General features: G+C 32.7%; 3 protein-coding genes across 3 annotated transcripts; all 3 read right to left on the reverse strand.

The window, feature by feature from the left end:
• Nucleotides 1-1,772: 1,772 nt before the first annotated feature.
• On the reverse strand, nt 1,773-7,224 carry LOC107627519 (uncharacterized). Its single transcript, XM_016330348.3, has 7 exons — nt 5,515-7,224; nt 5,173-5,263; nt 4,888-5,045; nt 4,567-4,618; nt 4,349-4,428; nt 3,906-3,999; nt 1,773-3,134 (listed from the first exon to the last, which is right to left on the reverse strand). The coding sequence occupies exons 1-7, from the start codon at nt 7,141-7,143 to the stop codon at nt 2,392-2,394; spliced, it is 2,847 nt and encodes a 948-aa protein (XP_016185834.1). The 5' UTR covers nt 7,144-7,224; the 3' UTR covers nt 1,773-2,391.
• A 2,889-nt stretch (nt 7,225-10,113) lies between these two features.
• LOC107627520 (uncharacterized) lies at nt 10,114-10,767 on the reverse strand. The gene has a single exon (XM_016330349.1). It carries the CDS (start codon nt 10,765-10,767, stop codon nt 10,114-10,116), a length of 654 nt encoding a protein of 217 aa, XP_016185835.1.
• Nucleotides 10,768-11,670: 903 nt separating this feature from the next.
• Nucleotides 11,671-14,527, reverse strand: LOC148575005 (uncharacterized). Its single transcript, XM_088506010.1, has 2 exons — nt 13,301-14,527; nt 11,671-12,075 (listed from the first exon to the last, which is right to left on the reverse strand). The coding sequence occupies exons 1-2, from the start codon at nt 14,525-14,527 to the stop codon at nt 11,671-11,673; spliced, it is 1,632 nt and encodes a 543-aa protein (XP_088362136.1).
• Nucleotides 14,528-20,119: the final 5,592 nt, after the last annotated feature.

Consider the following 20,119-nt stretch of genomic DNA (forward strand, 5'->3'; position numbering starts at 1 on the left):
TTTGGTTGCATATTACATATTTGTTGGACAAAGTGGGGACACAAATTTAGGAGTAATACACTCCAACATCTAATTTCAAAAAAGGAAAACATATTGCATTATATTCGTTAAATTAATCAGACGGCCAAGACTGATGATTAATTTTTTCAAAGAATTATTTACTTATATTCTTCTTATATTCACTAATATAACATCTTTTGAAAAAAAAATTATAATCTCAATATATGAAAAATTATATGTAATTTGTCTTTATATGAAATTGATAAATAAAATTCGTTAAATGATTTGATAAATTTGACTAAATTATTATTTACTATTTTTAACTAGCAACTTTACAAAAAATAATTACATACAATTTTCTACCAATCTCAATATTATTAACTATGATAAAATCCTTATTATAGTAAGAGTAAAGACATCATTAACAACAGTAAAACACCACTTCTTACAAAATAACAACAGTTACTAATTTAATTAATTTTCTTTTTTCTTCATTAAAAATGGGAATGAATTCCCATGACGGTTTTAGAAATTCACGGTATTACTCAATTTGATTTTGGAGGTTTCAATTTCACTATAGTTGAGCACCATAATAGTTCCTGAACATCTTTTTTATGATAACTCAGCTTTTTCAGTACTAATGTGACTACAATGCTATATTGGCACCTGCAATGACTAACTTAGCTGTTCAGATTGCAATTTGGATCCAATTTGGTTCCTACCTCTCTATTAACTCTAACCCTTTGTACTCCCTCCCAAAGCTTCTGAATGGTAACTTCTGGTGCTTCTCACTCTGTCACTGTCACATTCATCATAATTAATAAAAACTCTCAGCACTACGCTACACACTCTCTCTTTCTCTTTTTCATTGATTTATTGTTTCTACTTCCAAATCTCCATGAGAGTGAGACATTCCATTCCTCTTTGTCCTTTCTAATTCTATCCTAAATCGGCAATTCTCCATATCCAGGTCAGTTTCGCGGTGATTACTATCTCTGATTGGACACCGATCAGGTGTCGAGCTTCCACATGGCCAACACTACCTTCAGCGCCAACAAATGGGTCGATGATTTGGGAGGAGGAGGAAACGCACTGGCCAACAACTTCTTGAGAATGAGCATAGTCCAAATCATGATTATAACAAAGAATCATCACCTTATTGCAGTAATTTAAAAAAAAATACCTTCATTGTAAATGATAATGGCGAAATTCACACAGATGATCAAATTTAATCTTTTGATATAAGTGAGGTTGTCGCAAAAAAAAAAAAATCTCCAGAATCCTAAACCTAGAGTGGCGTCATTGATGAAGAAAAGTAGAAGAGGAAGAAGAGGAGTAGAAGTAATGAAGACGGATGAGTGATTGTGTTTGAATACAAACCGTTTTTGAGCCTATGTTTACCACCAGACGACGTCATTTTGCTCCCTAATAGGCGCCAAACCCAAACGGTATCGTTTTGGCAAATTCCAGCGTGGCACACGATAACCATATCAACACTGAAACAATTGAGTCATTACCTGAAAAATGTTCAGAGATCACTATGATGATCAAAACTCAATCTAAGAGACCATTATTATAGTCAAACTGAAACTTCAAAGATCAAATTAGATAATTTCATAAATCTTAAGAACTATACAGAAATTTACTCTTAAAAATAGTGCCCAAATATTCTCCCGTATAAATGAGAGTGATTTATCAAAAACCACACAAAATTTTATCTAACGCTGGCATAGCAAACACTGAAAGTTATATATATCTTTGGCAAATTCATCTTTTTCCAACAAACTTTTGACTAATAAATCACTTTTATGTGGCTTACTTATACAAGATATTCCATAATACATCATGTAACAATAATAATGCTATTTGAGGCTACAAATTAAAAAAATGACAGAGAAAATCAAAATGCTCAATGTAATATGCTAATCTTTCAGTTTCTTTTGTAACTGTTCTATAACTAACTATACAACAACATCATCAAGTCCTTGTCAAACAGAAGTATACATGTATCAAAACTGCTACAATATATTCCAATCTCACAATGAAGATTCTGATTCCCATAATTCTTGCAATTAGAACTTCCATTAGCCCTTTCCATAGCCATTAGAAACCCGTCATCATCAGAACGAGTATATGCTTCGTTTCGGTATGCAATTCGTTACAATTTTTGTTAGTAAATTAAAGGTTACCTTTCTACGGAGAATTCCGTCTTCTGTAGCTAAGATTTTGATTCTTTGTTTTATCATTTTGTATAATCCACCTTTTTGTGTTGAGCTCTTTCTTTCAAAAAAAAAAAAAAAAAAAAAAAAAACCTAAGGTAACTACAGAAGCTTCGCCATCAAAGGAACAACTATGCTTGGCATTACCATAAAGAGCCATAATTGTATTGCTTCAAATCCGGCTCATCTTGCGAGGTAGCCCGAAATTCTGATAACAACGGATTTCGCCTCCAATTCCAGCTGTCACGATCACCGACCCCCACGCCGAAGGATAAATTACAGAGGAATCATGGCTACCTTCAGAAAAAGATGATGACCCAAATGAAGCTGAAGAAAAACCATATATAGCTGAGGACGAACTTGAACTCGAACTAAACGAATCGCTAATCCCTGAATTCGATCGTGAGATGGCTTCAGGATTATCATCTTCTTCATGAGTAACGTGAAGACCATTAGTCTTCTTTGAAAAATGCCGCAACATTCTTCTAGAATCTGAATGCGAAAGTGCGGCATGGTCTTCGACCGAAGAATTCGAAGCACTATCTACTGCTGCTTGCTTGTTTTTCTTCTTGGGAAGTGGTGGAAGGAGGAATCTTCTAGCGTTAGTAGTATCATCTACTACATTATTAGACGAGGACACCGAAAAACGTTTCGAAATCCGTTTCGAAGTCTGCAATTTCACTGGTGGAGGATCACCCCTGATCATGCAAGGCCATGCTACTGCAATTAAAACATCTTTGCATTGGAAGTTCTCATGAGCCCTTGTAACCACTATGTTTCTACCTTTTCCGGTGCCTCCACTTTTCTGCTCTTCGTTCTTCCATATAAACACTTGTGAATCATCACTTGCACTTATGATGAATTTTCCATTTGCACTGAATGAAGCTGCGATTTGGCTGTCTGCATTTTTAAAACCTGTAAACCAATTCAACACTATCAAATTACATTACCTATCAAAGGACCATGATAAGATGAATAGAAATTACTTTTGAAATTCGCTTAAAATTATTCAGTACTATAAAGGTAAAAAGGATAAAATACCCAACGTTGGTTAAATGCTAATTTCTTATATAACCTTTAAAATGTCTTATTTTTATTCTAAACATTTTATTTGGTACTATTTCAATTTATTAGTCAAAATTAATTTTTTTTCTTCCGTAAGTACTTTTTTTCTTTTATTATTCTATTATTTTCGTTCTCAACTCACTATAACAACGCCTATAATTATAATTTTTGTTGTTATCTTAAAAAAAATTATAATAAAAAAATGATACTTTAAAGAAAATTAATTTTAACCAAAAAATCAAAATAAAATATTTGGTATAAAAATACAACATTTTAAATAATAAAAATAAAATGATGATTTAGTCCAAATATTAAGGACTAAAACAACAATTTACTCCTATAAAAAACATGCAATTGAATCCCATTTATATAATATTGAGATATTGAGAAATGTTATTTGTATACTAAAATCAGTCACTAAAATCAACCACCAATGTATTTGTGTATAAATACATGTGTGGTTTAATTTATTTTCAATGTGTATTTGTATTTTAACATATATTTTATACTGATTACTGATTTGATGACTGATTTTAGTATACACTTAACATAACCCTCGTATATTACTCCCTCACAAACACACGTATGTACACTAGGGAAAATATATGAAGTAATGCTTACCCTTAAACTTCTGAACAACCTCTGAACCTTCAACAATTCTTGCCCTGGCATCCGCTGAAGTAACAAGTACTTGTGATGGATTTCCTGGGGCAAACTATAAAGATACATACCCAGTAAATTTTCTTTACTTACACGAATAAACTACCATTTTGATTATTAAAAAATGTGTGTGTCAACGTAATAGTTCTTTTAAAGATGAATAATTATTACACTCTATTCAAAAGATTGGTTTCACTTAATAAAGTTTCCCAAAATGAGGATTATTTTGTTAACCAACTCAAAAACTGAAATAAAGTGTTAATATATTTCAAAACCACGGGGTAGTTATGAATTTTTAAAGGGTCTTTGTCAGAAAACTCACATTAATGTTTGAGAGTTGAAATGGTGATTTATTCTTTCTTACACCAAGCAACTTGGAATGGCATGGAAACTGAGGCAATTACCTGAAAACCCGTGACTTTTCTGAGATGAGATTTCTTCTTGCGTCGAATCTCCACCGTGCCTGTTTGACTTAATTTGCAATCTAATTCAGCAAATAGATATGGAAATTAGCAGCTTATTTCAAAGAGATTAAGTTACCCAAATTAGATAACAAGAAACCATTCTGGTTACATCAAAATATAATTCATTTGAGAAAAGAAGGAAAGACTTGGTGTACTACCTGCAACACTATAGGTACGACAACTCCCTTTCATTGTGCCCACTAAAACACCCTACAATAACAAATCATATATAGAATTGTGAATTGTTCATTCTAATAACATTTTGTCTTGATGACAATATGGAAGAGATAAGGTGTTGTAACCATATAAGCTAGGTGATTATTGGAGACTAGAGTCTTGGTATTGGGTGTTGAGTTAGCATTAGTTTTGAAAAGCTAAGTACAACTAGGTAAAAATATGAGGCTGTAACTTAAAATATCTCTCCCCTTTTTGGCCGAGACTTTGAAACAATTATTAAAAAAAAAAGGAAGAATACCTACTTGACCATCAGGTGTGTATGCAATTGCGGTAACCATTTCATGGATATCAGTCCAATCCACGACATGACGTTCCTGTATGTCCCATATTCTAACCTTCCCGTCGAGGCAGCCACTTATGAAATAATCCTCGTCTATAGGATTGAACTGTATGCACGTTACTGCAACATGCAATCACACATCAAAGGAAGAAAAGAATTAAATTAACCAAAATCATAGGCTGTAAATTATCTTAGGAGAGGTCAACAATCAACATTGAAATTACGTACCAAAGTTGAAATATCTTACCGTAGTCATTATGAGGAAACACCTTCAAGCAACTCTTAGTTTCCAGGTCCCATAACCTCACTGTTTTATCCATTGACGATGACAGAAGAAGCTGCAATAAAAAATGAAAATCCATAATGGAGAAAAAATATGTACACTAAAATGCTAGTAGTATTCAAAACAAAACGATACAAACCAAGACTGACTTATAACTAAACAAATTACAAATCAAACAAAATATAATCTAAACGAACTAATCAAACAACATGCTAGTAGTATTATGTAGATTAAAATTACAAAAGTAAACTATACACCTAACTTGAATGCTTGTTTTATTGTTTATTTGAAAGAAGATAGTCTTACCTCAGACTTAGACCATGCCAAATCCAAAACTTCATCCAAATGACCGTGAAAGGAGCAATACGGTTCCTCCAAAAGGGTGAAAACAGTTTCGGACATATGAACGTATTCCGGAACTTTATCCCTCTTGCTTCCAAACAAGCGCTTCTTCTTCTCACTAGACAGCGGCGCCGACGCAATCATAACGCTTCCTTCTTCAGACACCGAATTAGAATTAGAGAATCCCATACAGTCACGCTCAATGACTTCCCAAACATGAACCACCTTGTCCTCGCCAGCACTCGCCAAAAACCTCCCATCTAAATTAAACTTAATTTTCCAAATTAGTCCCTCATGAGCTTGAAACTCTTGGCACAAATGCAGAGCAGAAAACTCCTTGTAAGACTTACCACTCTGCTTCACCCGAACCCATCTACTCATGGTTGGTTTTGCTTCCCAAACCACTTCCTGGTGAAGGTGCGCAGGACAATCTCTTTCTCTTTCGCGAATGATCCCGCTGGCTACCCCTTTTATGTTCCTTAAGAATGATCCTCTCCTGCTCTTGCTCTTGCTCATGCTTATGCTCATCCTCATGCTCCTAGACATCGAAGGGCTCGAGTCGAGAGCCCCCGAGTATTCTTCATTGTTTTCCAATTTCGCTCGCCTCATTAGCTTATTAACCACCCTTGAGTGGCCCACAGTTTTCTCGAACTCTTCCATGGTTAGCTTCCTTCCTGTCTGCAAGTCACTCAACCTATTCCACGCGCCATTTTCACCACATTCATTCACGATAAATTCGTTCCCCGTGTCCAAATTCTTGATCAAGAAGAAAGGAGCTACATCCGAATTCACCTCGGGTGCAGAAACTTTCTGGTCGTGCGCCTCCGGATCCTCTGCCTCCTTGGCATCTTTCACCACCGCCCTAGCATGAGTAATAACATTGCCGCGTGGCACAGGTATCTCGGTCGCAGTCCTCGTGAGGCGCTGCTTCGAGACGTTCCCAATCATCTCCTCTTTTCTTTTATTCTCCATTGAAAACGATGCAATATCGCCTTCGGACCGTGACCGAACGAAAACAACGGAAACAGAGGATTGCTCTGTTTTTTGCTCTGCTAAAACAGAGGAACCAGAAGAACCGGTAGTAGTACGGATTCTAATACCTCTATCACCACCCTTGCCGCCGCCGCTGCCGCCGTGATCCAATGTCGTCCTCTCCGGTGAAATCGGCACACGATATTGATTGTTGCCTTTCTCAAACCTCCTGGAAACTCCATGGCCAAGCTTCGTGCTCTGTAGCTTCAAGAACTCCATGTTTTCGTCGAGTCCCATTCCGAGAAGCAACCGCTTCCGCCGCTCGCTAATTGAATCGGGAGAACCCATCCATATTCCATAATCGGCGAAGGAGTCGCTGGTAGAAACGGAAAGCCTCGGAGGAGTTCGCATGCTTGATGCTCTGTTTCTGAAGGCGGGAACAGAGGAAACCGCTGAGGAGAAGGAGATTCTTGCATCGTCGAAATCGCCGTCGTCGTCCTCGGAAGCGGAAACGAAGTCGAGAGGAACAGCGCAGGAAAGGCGGTCGGACGGATCAAAGAATCGGTCGTCGTCGTCCTCAACGTCCAAATCCATTATTGGCGATTTCCTCCGGCGGTCCATGGCGGCGCATCGGCGGTGAAAGGAGTCGTCGGTCCAAAGTTCAATTTCTTTTTTTTTTTTCAATTTTTTTCTGACTTGGTGCGTTTCAGATTTTGGGAAGTGGAAGGAGAAAAAAGAGGGGAAGTTAGTTACTTACCGTTATGAGTCTTTTGGAGGCAAAGAAATGGTCAACGCCTACGGGTTGTTAATTAATGTTGCTAATTACCATTTAGTACTTCCTTAATAACATTACATGTCTGCACGATTAGGAAACTTTAGATATTCCATGTTTCGCTTTGCGTGTGCTTATAATATGAATGCATTTGAGAGTGTTATTCTCTTATCATGCTTATCAGTTCTTGCCACGTTTGGGAACCTTTTCATTAGGAAATTATTTGTTTGTCAAGTGTCAACTTCTCTAATCTTCCACCGATTGTGTGGTTTTTTAGATAGTGTGTCTTTTCCTCTTTTCACCGCCAAGATGATAAATGGTTGATCACGAGAGTGATTAAAATGAACAACAATCGAATTCATTAGACCGAGATGGATAATAGGAGGTCCATGGTTACGAGGAAATCCTTTCTTTCATTTTATCTTTGCTTTATAGGATAGCTTCAGTTTTTTTATTTATTACATATGTATACAAAATACAAAAATTAAATTAATTAAAATAATAAGTAGTTTTTTTTTTTTTTTTTGAAATAAAGGGAGCTCAACACAACAGGGTGGAGCAAAGAAAGTGTCTACAAACAATAAGAAATTCAAAGAAACAACCCACCCCAGTCATCTTCGGCATAGCCATCAACAACTAAATGGCTCACCACCAATCCACTCCTCTGCAAAAGTAAATGATTTGTTGATAATTTCTACCACACTCAAGGTCGAAAGAGCCTGCCATTCCTTTCTAGCCAAATTGTCCAGATAACAACAAAGAACCCAACGAACCACCTCCTTCTGTCCACCTTTCTTACTGAAGAATTTGTCCAGCTTTTAAAGTGATGCCTTAGTGTACCTGGAAAGCTCCAACTCCTTCCAAGGGCAAGCAACCAAGCACACCACACTTGCCAAGTGATGTCACACCCAAGAAACAAATGAAGAGCAGTTTCCACAGACTTACAGCATAACACACACATATTGTCATCCGGATCAATAACCCGTAATCTACAGAGTCTATCCTTAGTATTCACCCTGCCGACCAACACAAACCAAGAAAGAAGCTCAATCCTCGGAGGGACAAACCCTTTCCAAACAGCACTAGTGAAGCTATAGCTCGTGATTTCCTCCGGTAGAACTTCCATCTGTAGCACCTGCATAAAGGAGTTAGTTGTATAAACACCTGTTTTATCAAATTTCCATACCACTCTATCCTCTCTCTCAGTTGTGAGCTTGACTGATAGTAATATCTCATGAAGTTGGTTTACTAAATCCAACTCCCACTGGAACAACTCTCTCCTCCACTGAAAACTCCAAATCCACTCTAACCCATCCCAAAATCCACAATCCCCTATCACAGATCTGTTAAGGTTTGAAACCGAGAAGAGCCTAGGAGACAAATCTTTCAACACTCCATTAGGTAGCCATCTATCCTCCCAGAATCGGATTGTTCTGCCATTCCCAAGGTCCATAGACAACCCTCTGATCATCTTATCTCGCACCTGCGGCTTGCTTATTTGTAACTGACATATATCCTTCTAAGGACCCCCTTGTGGGTACAGGCTGGCCTTCCAGCAGCCCCGCAGTATCCATGTTATTACAGGAGCAAACCACTTTCTTCCATAGATGACAGTCTTCTTTTGAGAACCTCCACCACCACTTAAAAAATAATGCTATATTTCGAATAATTGCATCACCAACTCCCAATCCACCTGCCTTCTTGGGAGCCATTACTACTTCCCATTTCACGAGCGGTAACCCATGCCTCCCATCCTCTGTACTCCACAAGAATCATCGTTGAAGGGAGATCAACTTCTCTGTCACTGTCTTCGGCATCTTATATAAGCTAAGATAATAAATAGGCAGGCTATTAAGGACAGACTTGATGAGGACCAACTTGCCCGCTTTGTTGAGAGCCTTTGCTTTCCACAAACTAAGCTTGTCTTCCACTTTGTCAATTACTGGTTTCCAGGTCTTAACCTGCCTTGGATTCGCTCCCAAGGGAATGCCCAGATATCTGATTGGTAGTGACGCCTCCTTACAACCCAATAAAAGACATATTCGACGGACCCACGACCTATCACAGTTGACCGGAATGAAGCTGGACTTATCAAAATTGATGCTCAAGCCGGACATCAGTTCAAAGCATCGAAGCAGCTGCTTATAATTCCTAATTGTCTCCTCTTCAATCGGGCAGAAGAGTATAGTATCATCCGCAAACTGCAAGTGTGACAACTCAATGTTATCCCTTCCAACTAGTAGCGGAGAGATACGCCCATTCCTTACTGCCTCCCCAATCATCCTATGGAGAACATCAACAACTAATACAAACAGAAAGGGGGACAGAGGATCCCCTTGTCTCAAACCCCTTTCCATTTTGAAAGGCTGCGAAGGTGTTCCGTTGATCAGTACCGACATAGATGCAGAGCAGACACACTCCTTGATCCACCCTCTCCATCTCTGGCCGAAACCTATCTTCTGCAATACAATATCCACGAAGCTCCACTTGACCATATCATAGGCCTTTTGGAAATCCAGCTTTATTATCGCCGAGCTCTTTTTCCGTGACTTCAGCCAGTGCACAGTTTCACAGGCGATTAGAGCCCCATCATGTATTTTCCTGCCCTTAACGAAAGCGCTTTGCGTCTCCCCTACCAAACCTGGCATTACCTTTCGCATCCTCCGAACCAACACCTTAGATATGACCTTATAAACACAGCCCACCATACTAATTGGTCGAAGATCCTTTATTTCTCTGGCACCAGTAAACTTCGGCGCCAGTGCCACCCAAGTGACATTCGAGTCGCTAGGTAGCTTTGCTGACTAGAAGAATCCGAATCACCGCTCCAGTGAACTCCCTTCCCAATTCCCCCAGCACTTCTTTATAAAATTCATATTATACCCATCGCTGCCTGGTGCCTTTGTTGACTCACAGTCCCACACTGCATCCTTTATTTCGTCAGCTGTTGGCATCAACTCTAACACAGCTGCCTCTTCCTCATTAACTTGCTTTACCAGCCCATCCCTAAATCCAATATTAGGCGATGCCTCTTGGTGGTACAGCTCCTTATAGAAGTCTCGTATAGCAATCTTGATCCTGGCTTGATTCCTCACCAATCTCCCATTAACCATTAAGGCATCAATCCGATTGGACCTTCTCCGAGCTGAGGCTAAATTGTGGAAATAACGAGTGTTTTGATCCATCTCCTTTGCATGCCGAGATCTTGACATCTGCTTCCAATGTAGCTCCTTTCTGATGTACCATTTCTTACAGTAGCTTACCAGCACCTTTCGTCTTGCTTCCACCGTCCCATCTGCCACTCCGGTGCTCACCATGTCATCTACTTTCTGTATTTCTTCCTCACACTGTGTAATCCTTGTGTCCATATCCCCAAAATTCTTTCTATGCCATCTGCTCAGCGGAGTCGTCAAAGCCTTTAACTTGTCCGTGAACTGCCCATCTCCTAAACTCCTCCATTCCTCCTTTACCATCCTCAAGAACCCATCATGAGTAAACCATGAGTCCAAACTCCGAAAAGGTCTTGGCCCCCTCTAATCCGTGTGACCTCTATAATCATTGGACAATGGTCAGATAACCCTCTAGTTCCTCCTCGCAACCTCGTCTCCGGAAACTCTTCTAACCACTCCAAGCTAACCAGAACCCTATCAATACGACTGCATGATTGCCCTCTGAACCAAGTGAATAAGCGATCTGTGAGTGCCAAGTCTACTAGCTCCATATCCTGAATCCATGATCTAAACTCTGTTGCAGTCACCGTCAAAGAAGTAGCTCCCTTCCGTTCTTCCACATGAGTTATCTCGTTAAAGTCCCCCATGTAACAAAAAGGGACTTGACATAGCCCAGATAGAAAGTTCAGCTCTTCCCATGTAACAAGCTTTTCCTCCCTATCATGCGGACCATAAACCAGGCAGAAAGCACAGGAAAAATTATTTTTTAGTAACACACCCTCCACACACAGTCATCTAACTCCTTTATAACAGTTGTTCATCTGAAAAATCGTTTCATCCCACATCAATAACATGCCACCTGAAGCACCAATCGACCCAACAAACTCCCACTTAACTGCACCATTACCCCCACAGTTGCACTATATCAAAGTTAGTTATGATCCCTTTTTTAGTCTCTATCAAGCCTAACATATGCAATTTAAACTTCCTCCGAAAGTTTTTTACCATGCTCAGTTTACCAACTCCCGCCAACCCCCTAATATTCCATGAGCTAAAAATCATTTTAACGCCTTTATACACACCTTTTTTTTTATTTTTTGGCCGACTTCTTCGTGCTTTCTCCTTCTGCTTAGCCTGTTTTTTCTTCTTTGCAATTTCCTCGTTCTGTGCTTGTAGGATTACCATAATATCATCCTTCTCATCATACTACACTGCTCCAGATTTTACTGCGAGGTTCCATGCTTCCCGATTTTCTTGCATGTCTGCTGCCCATCTGTTCGCGGACGTTTCTGATTCAGCGTCGCTTCCAAAACCCCTAGTGGCATCTCGCATACTCTGCAAAGCTGCCCCCGTACCATCGGTATGTAACTCCTTTGGAACATCTACAATCTCCAAAGAGGCATTTAAGCCACTACCCGCCACAAGGTCCTCCCCTTCCAGAACATTACACTGCTCTTCAAGCCCACCCCCCTTCCACGGCGATGTCCCATATGGGGAGGCCAACATTTCTTCCTTCCCTTCCACCTGACAGCACCAGACTCCCTTATGGCTCTCATCAAAATTTTCATCGCAAGCCACCGCATATCCAAGTCCCCCGCCAGAGAAATCCGCCTCCAATCCACCGCATATAATAAGTAGTTTATAATTTAATTAAAATATTTTGGCTTAAATATTAGAAATAATTCTTTTATGAATTATATATAATAAAAGATTTTTTTAAAAAATCAGACACTAATTTTTTAATATTTCCATTATGTATAGTATAGAGTATAAATATGATAAGATATGAGAAAGTGAGAGATAAATTTTAAATTAAAAAAGAAACTTTTAAGAATTGGTAAAAAAATCAATAAGTAAATGAAAATTAAAGGATGTTATGAAATAGGAGTATTGATAGACTTTATAAATATAGAATATACTAGTATTAAATTCGTGTAATGCACGGGCTTATATTTAAATTTGACATGTTAAATCGAAAATAATATTTTACAATCATAAATTTTTTGAGTTTAGTATAACACTATCATCGTCATTATATAATAAACGTACTGAATATGCTATTTTATCTTTATTCAAAGTAAAATACAAATGGAAGAGGTTGAAGTCTGTAATATTCTTGAACCATAAGGAGAGAGACATGAAAAAATAAGAACATATATAACTATAATAATAGCACGTCAATTTTACACTAAACTTTATATCAAAAGGCTAATAAAAATTTATCCACAACCTAGTATCTTACTAACTTCATTAGAAAAGCAATTGGCATATGATGTTGTGCTCCCTGTTACACATTTTATCTCAAATCTGAAAACAGAGTTATAGATAAATTAGTTATATCTATAGTAAATATTTGTACACTTGTGTAAATCATAACATGCTATTAAAATGAAAATAATATTATTCTTACCTAAATATTATTAAAAACTTCTTTAAACACGACATTTGTTGTTGATGACTTTGGATTGTCGTCTTTATTTAGAATTAAAATTCTGAGGCCACTGCCATTCTTAACTGTTGACAAAGCAACATAAAGTTATCCATGGATGAACACTGATTTTGGCAAGTAAAGTCCAACATATGATAATGATCGACCCTGACTCTTGTTAATGGTCATTGCAAAGCATACTGTTAATGAAAATTATCTCCGTTGGAACTTAAATGACAATCTTGAATATGAAGGGACCAAGTTCATTCTTGGAATGTACACTCTATCTCCAATATTTCTACCGGTCACTACTGTTACTCCAATTACGTTGCTGCCAATTTCATTAACTATTAATCTTATCCCGTTGCATAAACCTAAAGTCTGGTCTATGTTTCACAGTAGCATTACAGCGACTCCTGACTTCAAAGTCAACTTGTGATTGGGTAGTTCCGAACATTTGATGTCATTTAGGAACTCTGGTGTGAACCACTCTTGTTGTACATCTTCATTCTCATCAACTTGACATGTTGTGTCAGAACTCAAATAGTCCTTTTCCATCCTTGGAAAGATTGTCAAGACGAAATCGTTTACCTTCTCGACACTCTCAAGCGTGAGTGCAAGAATTGCCCTACTCTGGAAAAACCTGTAATCTGACATATTTTGCAACAAATTTGGATATGCAAAGTCTACTAAATGAGAGAGAGGATCATTAGTAGTTGTAATCAATAGATCATCTGGAATTTCAACTTCTGATTCATCACCAACAACAGAACCAATATTTCCATTTCCAACATCAAGTATCCAATTATCAAATCTTTTCATTTCACCTTCATCTTGATCCGAAGAAGACATTAGAAGCCTCATGTTCATATGCAGTTTCAGAACCTTACAAAACGACCACAGATGGGATGAGTTAATAGCTGATGACAATATATTGTGTCTACTCCCTTTTGAAATCACCGGAAGTATCTGTCTAAAATCACCTCCTAGAATAATAATCTTACCATCAAATGATTGATGTATCTTATGTTGATCGGTAACTGATATAAGATCCCTGAGCGTCCGATTAAGTGCTTCAAAGCACATTTTATTGAGCATTGGAGTTTCATCCCAAATTATTAAGCTACTTTGAATGAGCATCTCAGCCTTCAAACTGCCATGCTTGATGGTGCAAGTAGATTCATCAGTAATTGTAATGGGTATTGAAAATCTAGAATGAGCCATTCTGCCACCAAGTAGGGGTAAAGATGCAATCCCAGTGGATGCGACATTTAAAACAATCTTTCCTCTAGACTGAATAGCAGAAGAAAGTCCATTCCAAATAAATGTCTTACCACACCCACCATGCCCATAAACAAAGTAAAAACCACCATAGTCTATAATAACAGCATTGAGTATCTCATTGAATACTAACTTTTGCTCATGAGTCATCTTTTGTTCCATATATAAGTTTGTATGAGTCAACTCATTTGTGTCATATGCTAACTCCTCCTCTATTAGCTTATTCTGAAAAAGGTGAACATCAGACATCTCAGGATATGACATTGATTGATAATCTCTTAAAAATCTCGCATTGCTGTTGATTATCTTCTCAATCTCAATAATGCAGAGATTTTTCAATTCGTCATCAGTCATGTTTAATCCTAGCAAAAGCACATGATGGTTTTATGAAGTATTTAATAAGTAATTCCAAAATAAAACTATTAATATTATTAATAAAAATAAAAATAATAAGAATAAGAGAATGTAATCTTGATATTAAAAAAAAGACATAATAAAATACCTTATTTTTCAAAGCTTTTTTCCTCTCATATAGTATTCCATAAGCTAATAATGTCCAAGTTGCATTCCTTGGTTTTTAGTTTTATTATAAATAGTATCAATCTTATTATTTGTCGATAAAAATAAATAAAATTAAATATAATCTAAAAATTAATAACCTTATAAATTACGTAAATTTAAAAAAAAATATTTAAATTTTTTCAAAATACTAAATTAATTCAATTTTGTCGGAACAATATTAGAAACAAAATTAAGTATAGAGGATTGTCAAATTAATTTTTTTTAAATAGTATAAATAATCTCACATTTTAATAAAATTGTTAATTTTATTTACTTTAATATAATCTTTTGTAATTAACATATTTGCTTATAGATTATATAAATTTTTAAAAAATATTCTCAAAGCCAATTGCTTACTTAAAAATAAAAAAAAGTATATTTGAATTTAAATTTAAAATTTTAAACATAATACTTTAATTAAAAATTAGAATTAGATTTTTTTAAAATAAATACACATTAAAAATTAATAACTAACTTAATTGTATCAACAATAATTCATACGAAAAATTTATAACTTTATGACATTAAATACTAAATCATAAATTAACAAAATATCAATGGTGTGAATCGAATTGAAAATAAAATCATAAATAATAATTAAATAACTTCAATTTATATCTAAAAAAATTCTAAATTCTAAACATAAAAATTGAAAAGAACTAAAAGAGAAATAACAACTCAAAAAAAGATAATGTTTTCACCAAAACAACAAACATATATTTGATATTATTCTATTAGATAGACTCTAAAAAGGATTCCAAAACATGTGCATCCAAATTCTCAATTTTCATTCTCAATCTTGATCTTCTTGCAAGTTGAGGTATCTCCTTCCATCTCCAAATCTTTCGACTCTGAGGATAGTTGCTTGGCTGGTGTAATAGCATTTTTCAACACTTCGGATTCATCATCGTCTGCAATTTCATTAGAGAATTCAAGCAACAAATTCTGTACAAAATACTAAGTTAAATTAAAGACTTCCTTCTTACCATTGATTTTATCTCAATAATATTTTTTTGAATAAAATTAAGATCTAACTTTGAGAAAACAAACAAATAAAAAATTTATTTTTTAACAAATACCTTAGCACCTTTTACTTCCTCTCCTTCAATGATTGAGGATGCCTTTGAAGTTGGAAGCAAACCACCGGTATAGTCAATATCCTAAAATTATAATTAGTTATTAATTAATTATTATTTATAAATTAGATACTACTAATGACCAAGAAAGAAAAATAAATTGATTTTTAATAGAAAGTACACTTATAACTGTACTCATAATTTGAATAGGGTGAGCTTTTTTGAATTTATTTATGAAGTTCATATTATCAGTCATCTTCTTAACTTTATAAGAAGGTGAAAAATGTGGATTATCAGATATTTGAACCTCAACGATGAAGAAAAAGATCTTATCAATTAGGTTGAGTAAAAGTGTAGGTGTATTTTTCCATTCTGCTGTATCGTAATTATCCTCTTTCTAACTCTCTGCTATTTTTTAGTGTGTGCACAAAAAAAAGCTTAATAAGTATGAATATTTAATAAGTAAGCTTAATGTTAGTTAAGATACATTTGTTACATATTAATAATATTAATAAAATTATTTATAATAAAATAAGTTAAAATAACAATTTTAAAATATGAAAATATCAAAATTTTTAGATTTATAAAAGTAAATATATGATTAATCATCAATCTCTAATTTAATAATAGTGTACTTAGTAGATTTGTCATTCTTTTCAAAGATACTTTCATTCTCAATTCTAACAAGATATTCAATAACATCTAAAATAAATTAAAATAAAAAAAAATTATTGTCAATAAGTTTGTTAAGAAAAAAATACAGCCAAAATTATCAACAAAATAAATAAATTTACAAATAAATTATACTTTTTCTAAAACAATAAACTTACTAACTAAATAGGTGTAATCGTACTCAGGAGTATTGAGAGTGTCAAAACTGACAAAATTAAATCCATATCATGGGATACTTGATGATTCTGGAAGTCTCTGCACATCGGTACGTTGGCTTAAATTAACTACATACTCATGATGTGTAGTCTTGAAGTTACCCTAGTTAAGTCCAACACCAAAATATCTTATTTGGTAAGATATTCTTTCTCTTAGCAAATTCATGAATTAAGGCACAAGAGCTCTCTTAACTGAAGTGTGTATTTTTCCTTCCTATAATTGATAAACAAAAATCAAAGAACAATTAAATGAGAATAAACAAACAAATTTAAAATATAAATAATATAAATTTAAATAATATAAAAAATATTAGTAGAAAACTCACGTCTTCATCAAGTCAGACCATCTCAATTGAAAAAGGACGTATGTAGCTGTAATTTAAAAAAAAAATCAACAACATTTTAAAAAACAGTATTAAAAAGAATCAACAAATTTTTAAAAAATAATGTTAAAATTTAAAAAATAACAACCTAAGTAAAATAATTTAAAATTAAAAAAATAATAACTTAAGTAAAACCATCTAAAAGTTAAAAAATAACAATCTAAATAAAATAATTTAAAATTTTAAAAAATAACAACCCAAGTAAAATAATCCAGATAAAGTAAATAAATATATTAATAATTTTTAAAATTCTAAATCAACGTAAATATATATAAATGACGTATGTAGCTGCAATTTTTTTAAAAAAAAATCAACAAATTTTATAAAATAGTGTTAAAATTTAAAAAATAACAACCTAAGTAAAACAATCTAAAATTTAAAAAATAACAATCTAAGTAAAACAATCTAAACAAATAATTTAAAATTTGAAAATAACAAACTAAAGTAAATAATAATTTATAATTTATAAATATAATTCTAAAAATTTTTAGTGACGACACGTAAGCAAATAAACTTCCACACTCAACATATGAGCGCCACGTCCCATTTGTATTACTACAAATATAAATATTAGTATATACATTCATAAATACATTTTAATATAAAATATTTTAAAAATAATAAGTATAATCTTTTATTTTAAAATAAATAAATATAAAACATATAAATACATACAAAATTATTTTTTATTTATTAAAATTAATTATTATACAGTGCTATTTTTAATTACATAATATAAATTATTTTATATTACTAAAAAAATAATTAGTTTATTCATAAAAAAATTAAAAAAACATGGTAATAGTTATTTTTTTTTACCAAAGATAAGAGACTTGAACCCGTGACCTCTTAATTGAGTATGGGGAGACTATGCCATTTGAGATATAACTTATTGGCATAATAGTTAATTTTGTTAAAAACGTATTATTGCATTGTATAATACAATTTTTTTATCCAAATATTTGTAAACATGCATTTTATTTAAAATAGTATATATTATATGAAAATGTTATCTTTTTATTTTTTTCATACTTTTAAGAAAATATTTTTGAATTTCTTTATTTACACTCTTAAAAAATAGAAATAGAAAATAAACATAATTTTTACTTTTTTAAATAAAGATAAAATTTATTTCTACACAACAAACAAAATCTATAGAATGACATAAAAATTATATAATAATAATTAACATTTGTATATAATTAAAAACATGTTCACCTATTTTTTTGTTTGTTATAAATATTATTTATTGTGACTCATTTGAGATTTAATAGATACATAAAATTATTATACACGAATCTATGAAAATCATAAATTAATATATATATATATATATATATATATATATATATATATATATATATATAATTTCTAACAAAGTGGATTATATATGTAATTTTTAAAAATAAATTTTTATTTATATTTAAAAAAAATAATGTTTATTTTTTATTCTATTTTTTAAGAATATAAATAAAAAATTAAAAAATATTTATTTTAAAATTTGAAAAATAAAAAAATTATATTTTTATATATTATATATAATATTTTAAAACATATATTAATATCAAAGGATATAGATTTTTTTTTTCTAACAACGTCGTGGTAGATGTGGACTTGTGGTACCAATTATTACAAGAACATGGAGCAAAGAGAGTAGAGAGTAGAGAGTAGAGAGTAGAACAGACTATAGGCTTTGAAGGTGCTAATTGTTGAAGGAGGCAAATGCTATAATTTAGAGGTATATAAATTATAAAATTATGGTGTGGTGAAGCAATTTGGAATAGATTGTACAGAAAATAGTCTCTCTACCTTTTTTTTTTTTTGCTTTAAAACTATAAAGTAACATTAAAAAATATATAGCTATATAATAATTAATTTTGTTAAAATAATATTATATATATTATTTTTAATAAAATGTATGTTAACAAATATTTGAATAAAAAATTATTATAGAATAATATATTTTTAATAAAATTAACTATTAATAAATTTTTTTAATGAATAATCTAATTATTTTTAAATAATATAAAATAATTTAATTATTTTTCAGTAATATAAAATAATTTAATTTTTTATATTATTTAGTACTATATAATAATTAATATTAATAAATAAAAAATATTTTTGTATGTATTTATATGTTTAATATTTATTTATTTTGAAGTAAAATATTGTACTTACTATTTTTAAAATATTCTGTATTAAAATATATTTATGTATGTATATACTAATATATTCCATATTTATAAAGTCTATCAATATTCATTTTTCATAACATTCTTTGATTTTCATTTAATAAAATCTAATGGTCCATAAAAAATAGCGTATTTGATGCACACAAAATAGTTGGACTGATTTTAAACATATCCCAAAAAGACCTATTTTCTTTGGTCTCATCTTTTATTATTTGTGAATTTGGATTTATTTATTTTTGTTTTTTTTTAAATACACTTAAGAATAAGAAAATCAATTTTCTTATATATATATATGTTTAAGGTGGTGGAGTGTGATTGATGCACAAAGTAGATATAGGTTGTATTTGATTTTAAGAATTGAATAAGATACAAAAGTTAAAGATACAAAAATTAGTGTTATTATATTTTATTTAATAAAAAATTAAATATAAAAAATAATAAATTATAAAGTCTAACTTAATTTTTTTTATACAAAAAATTTAAAAAGAAAAAGTATAATAATAAAACAATAAGTTATATTTTTTATTAATGTTTGTATTTTTTCTTATTAAAAACCCACAATATCTATGTGGTAGGGAAAAAATATATTATTATTTAAGAAGAAAATATTTTATATAAAAAAATAATTATAGGTTGATATTTCTGTGCATTTAAGCTATGTTATTTATTTTAATTGAGGTAATTTAGGTTATTGGAGAATTCAATTATTTCTGAATTTTTCAATTGACTGTAGACAAAGAATGCAAAAACGATTGCAAATATAATTTGAATTTGTCAAAAATGACGCATCGGGATATAATTGTCAGTCGACATAAAAAAATTTATATAGTTTTAGGATAATATT

This window comes from Arachis ipaensis, chromosome B2 (genome assembly GCF_059453495.1).
Source record: "Arachis ipaensis isolate K30076 ecotype BB chromosome B2, ASM5945349v1, whole genome shotgun sequence".
NCBI lineage: Eukaryota > Viridiplantae > Streptophyta > Magnoliopsida > Fabales > Fabaceae > Arachis > Arachis ipaensis.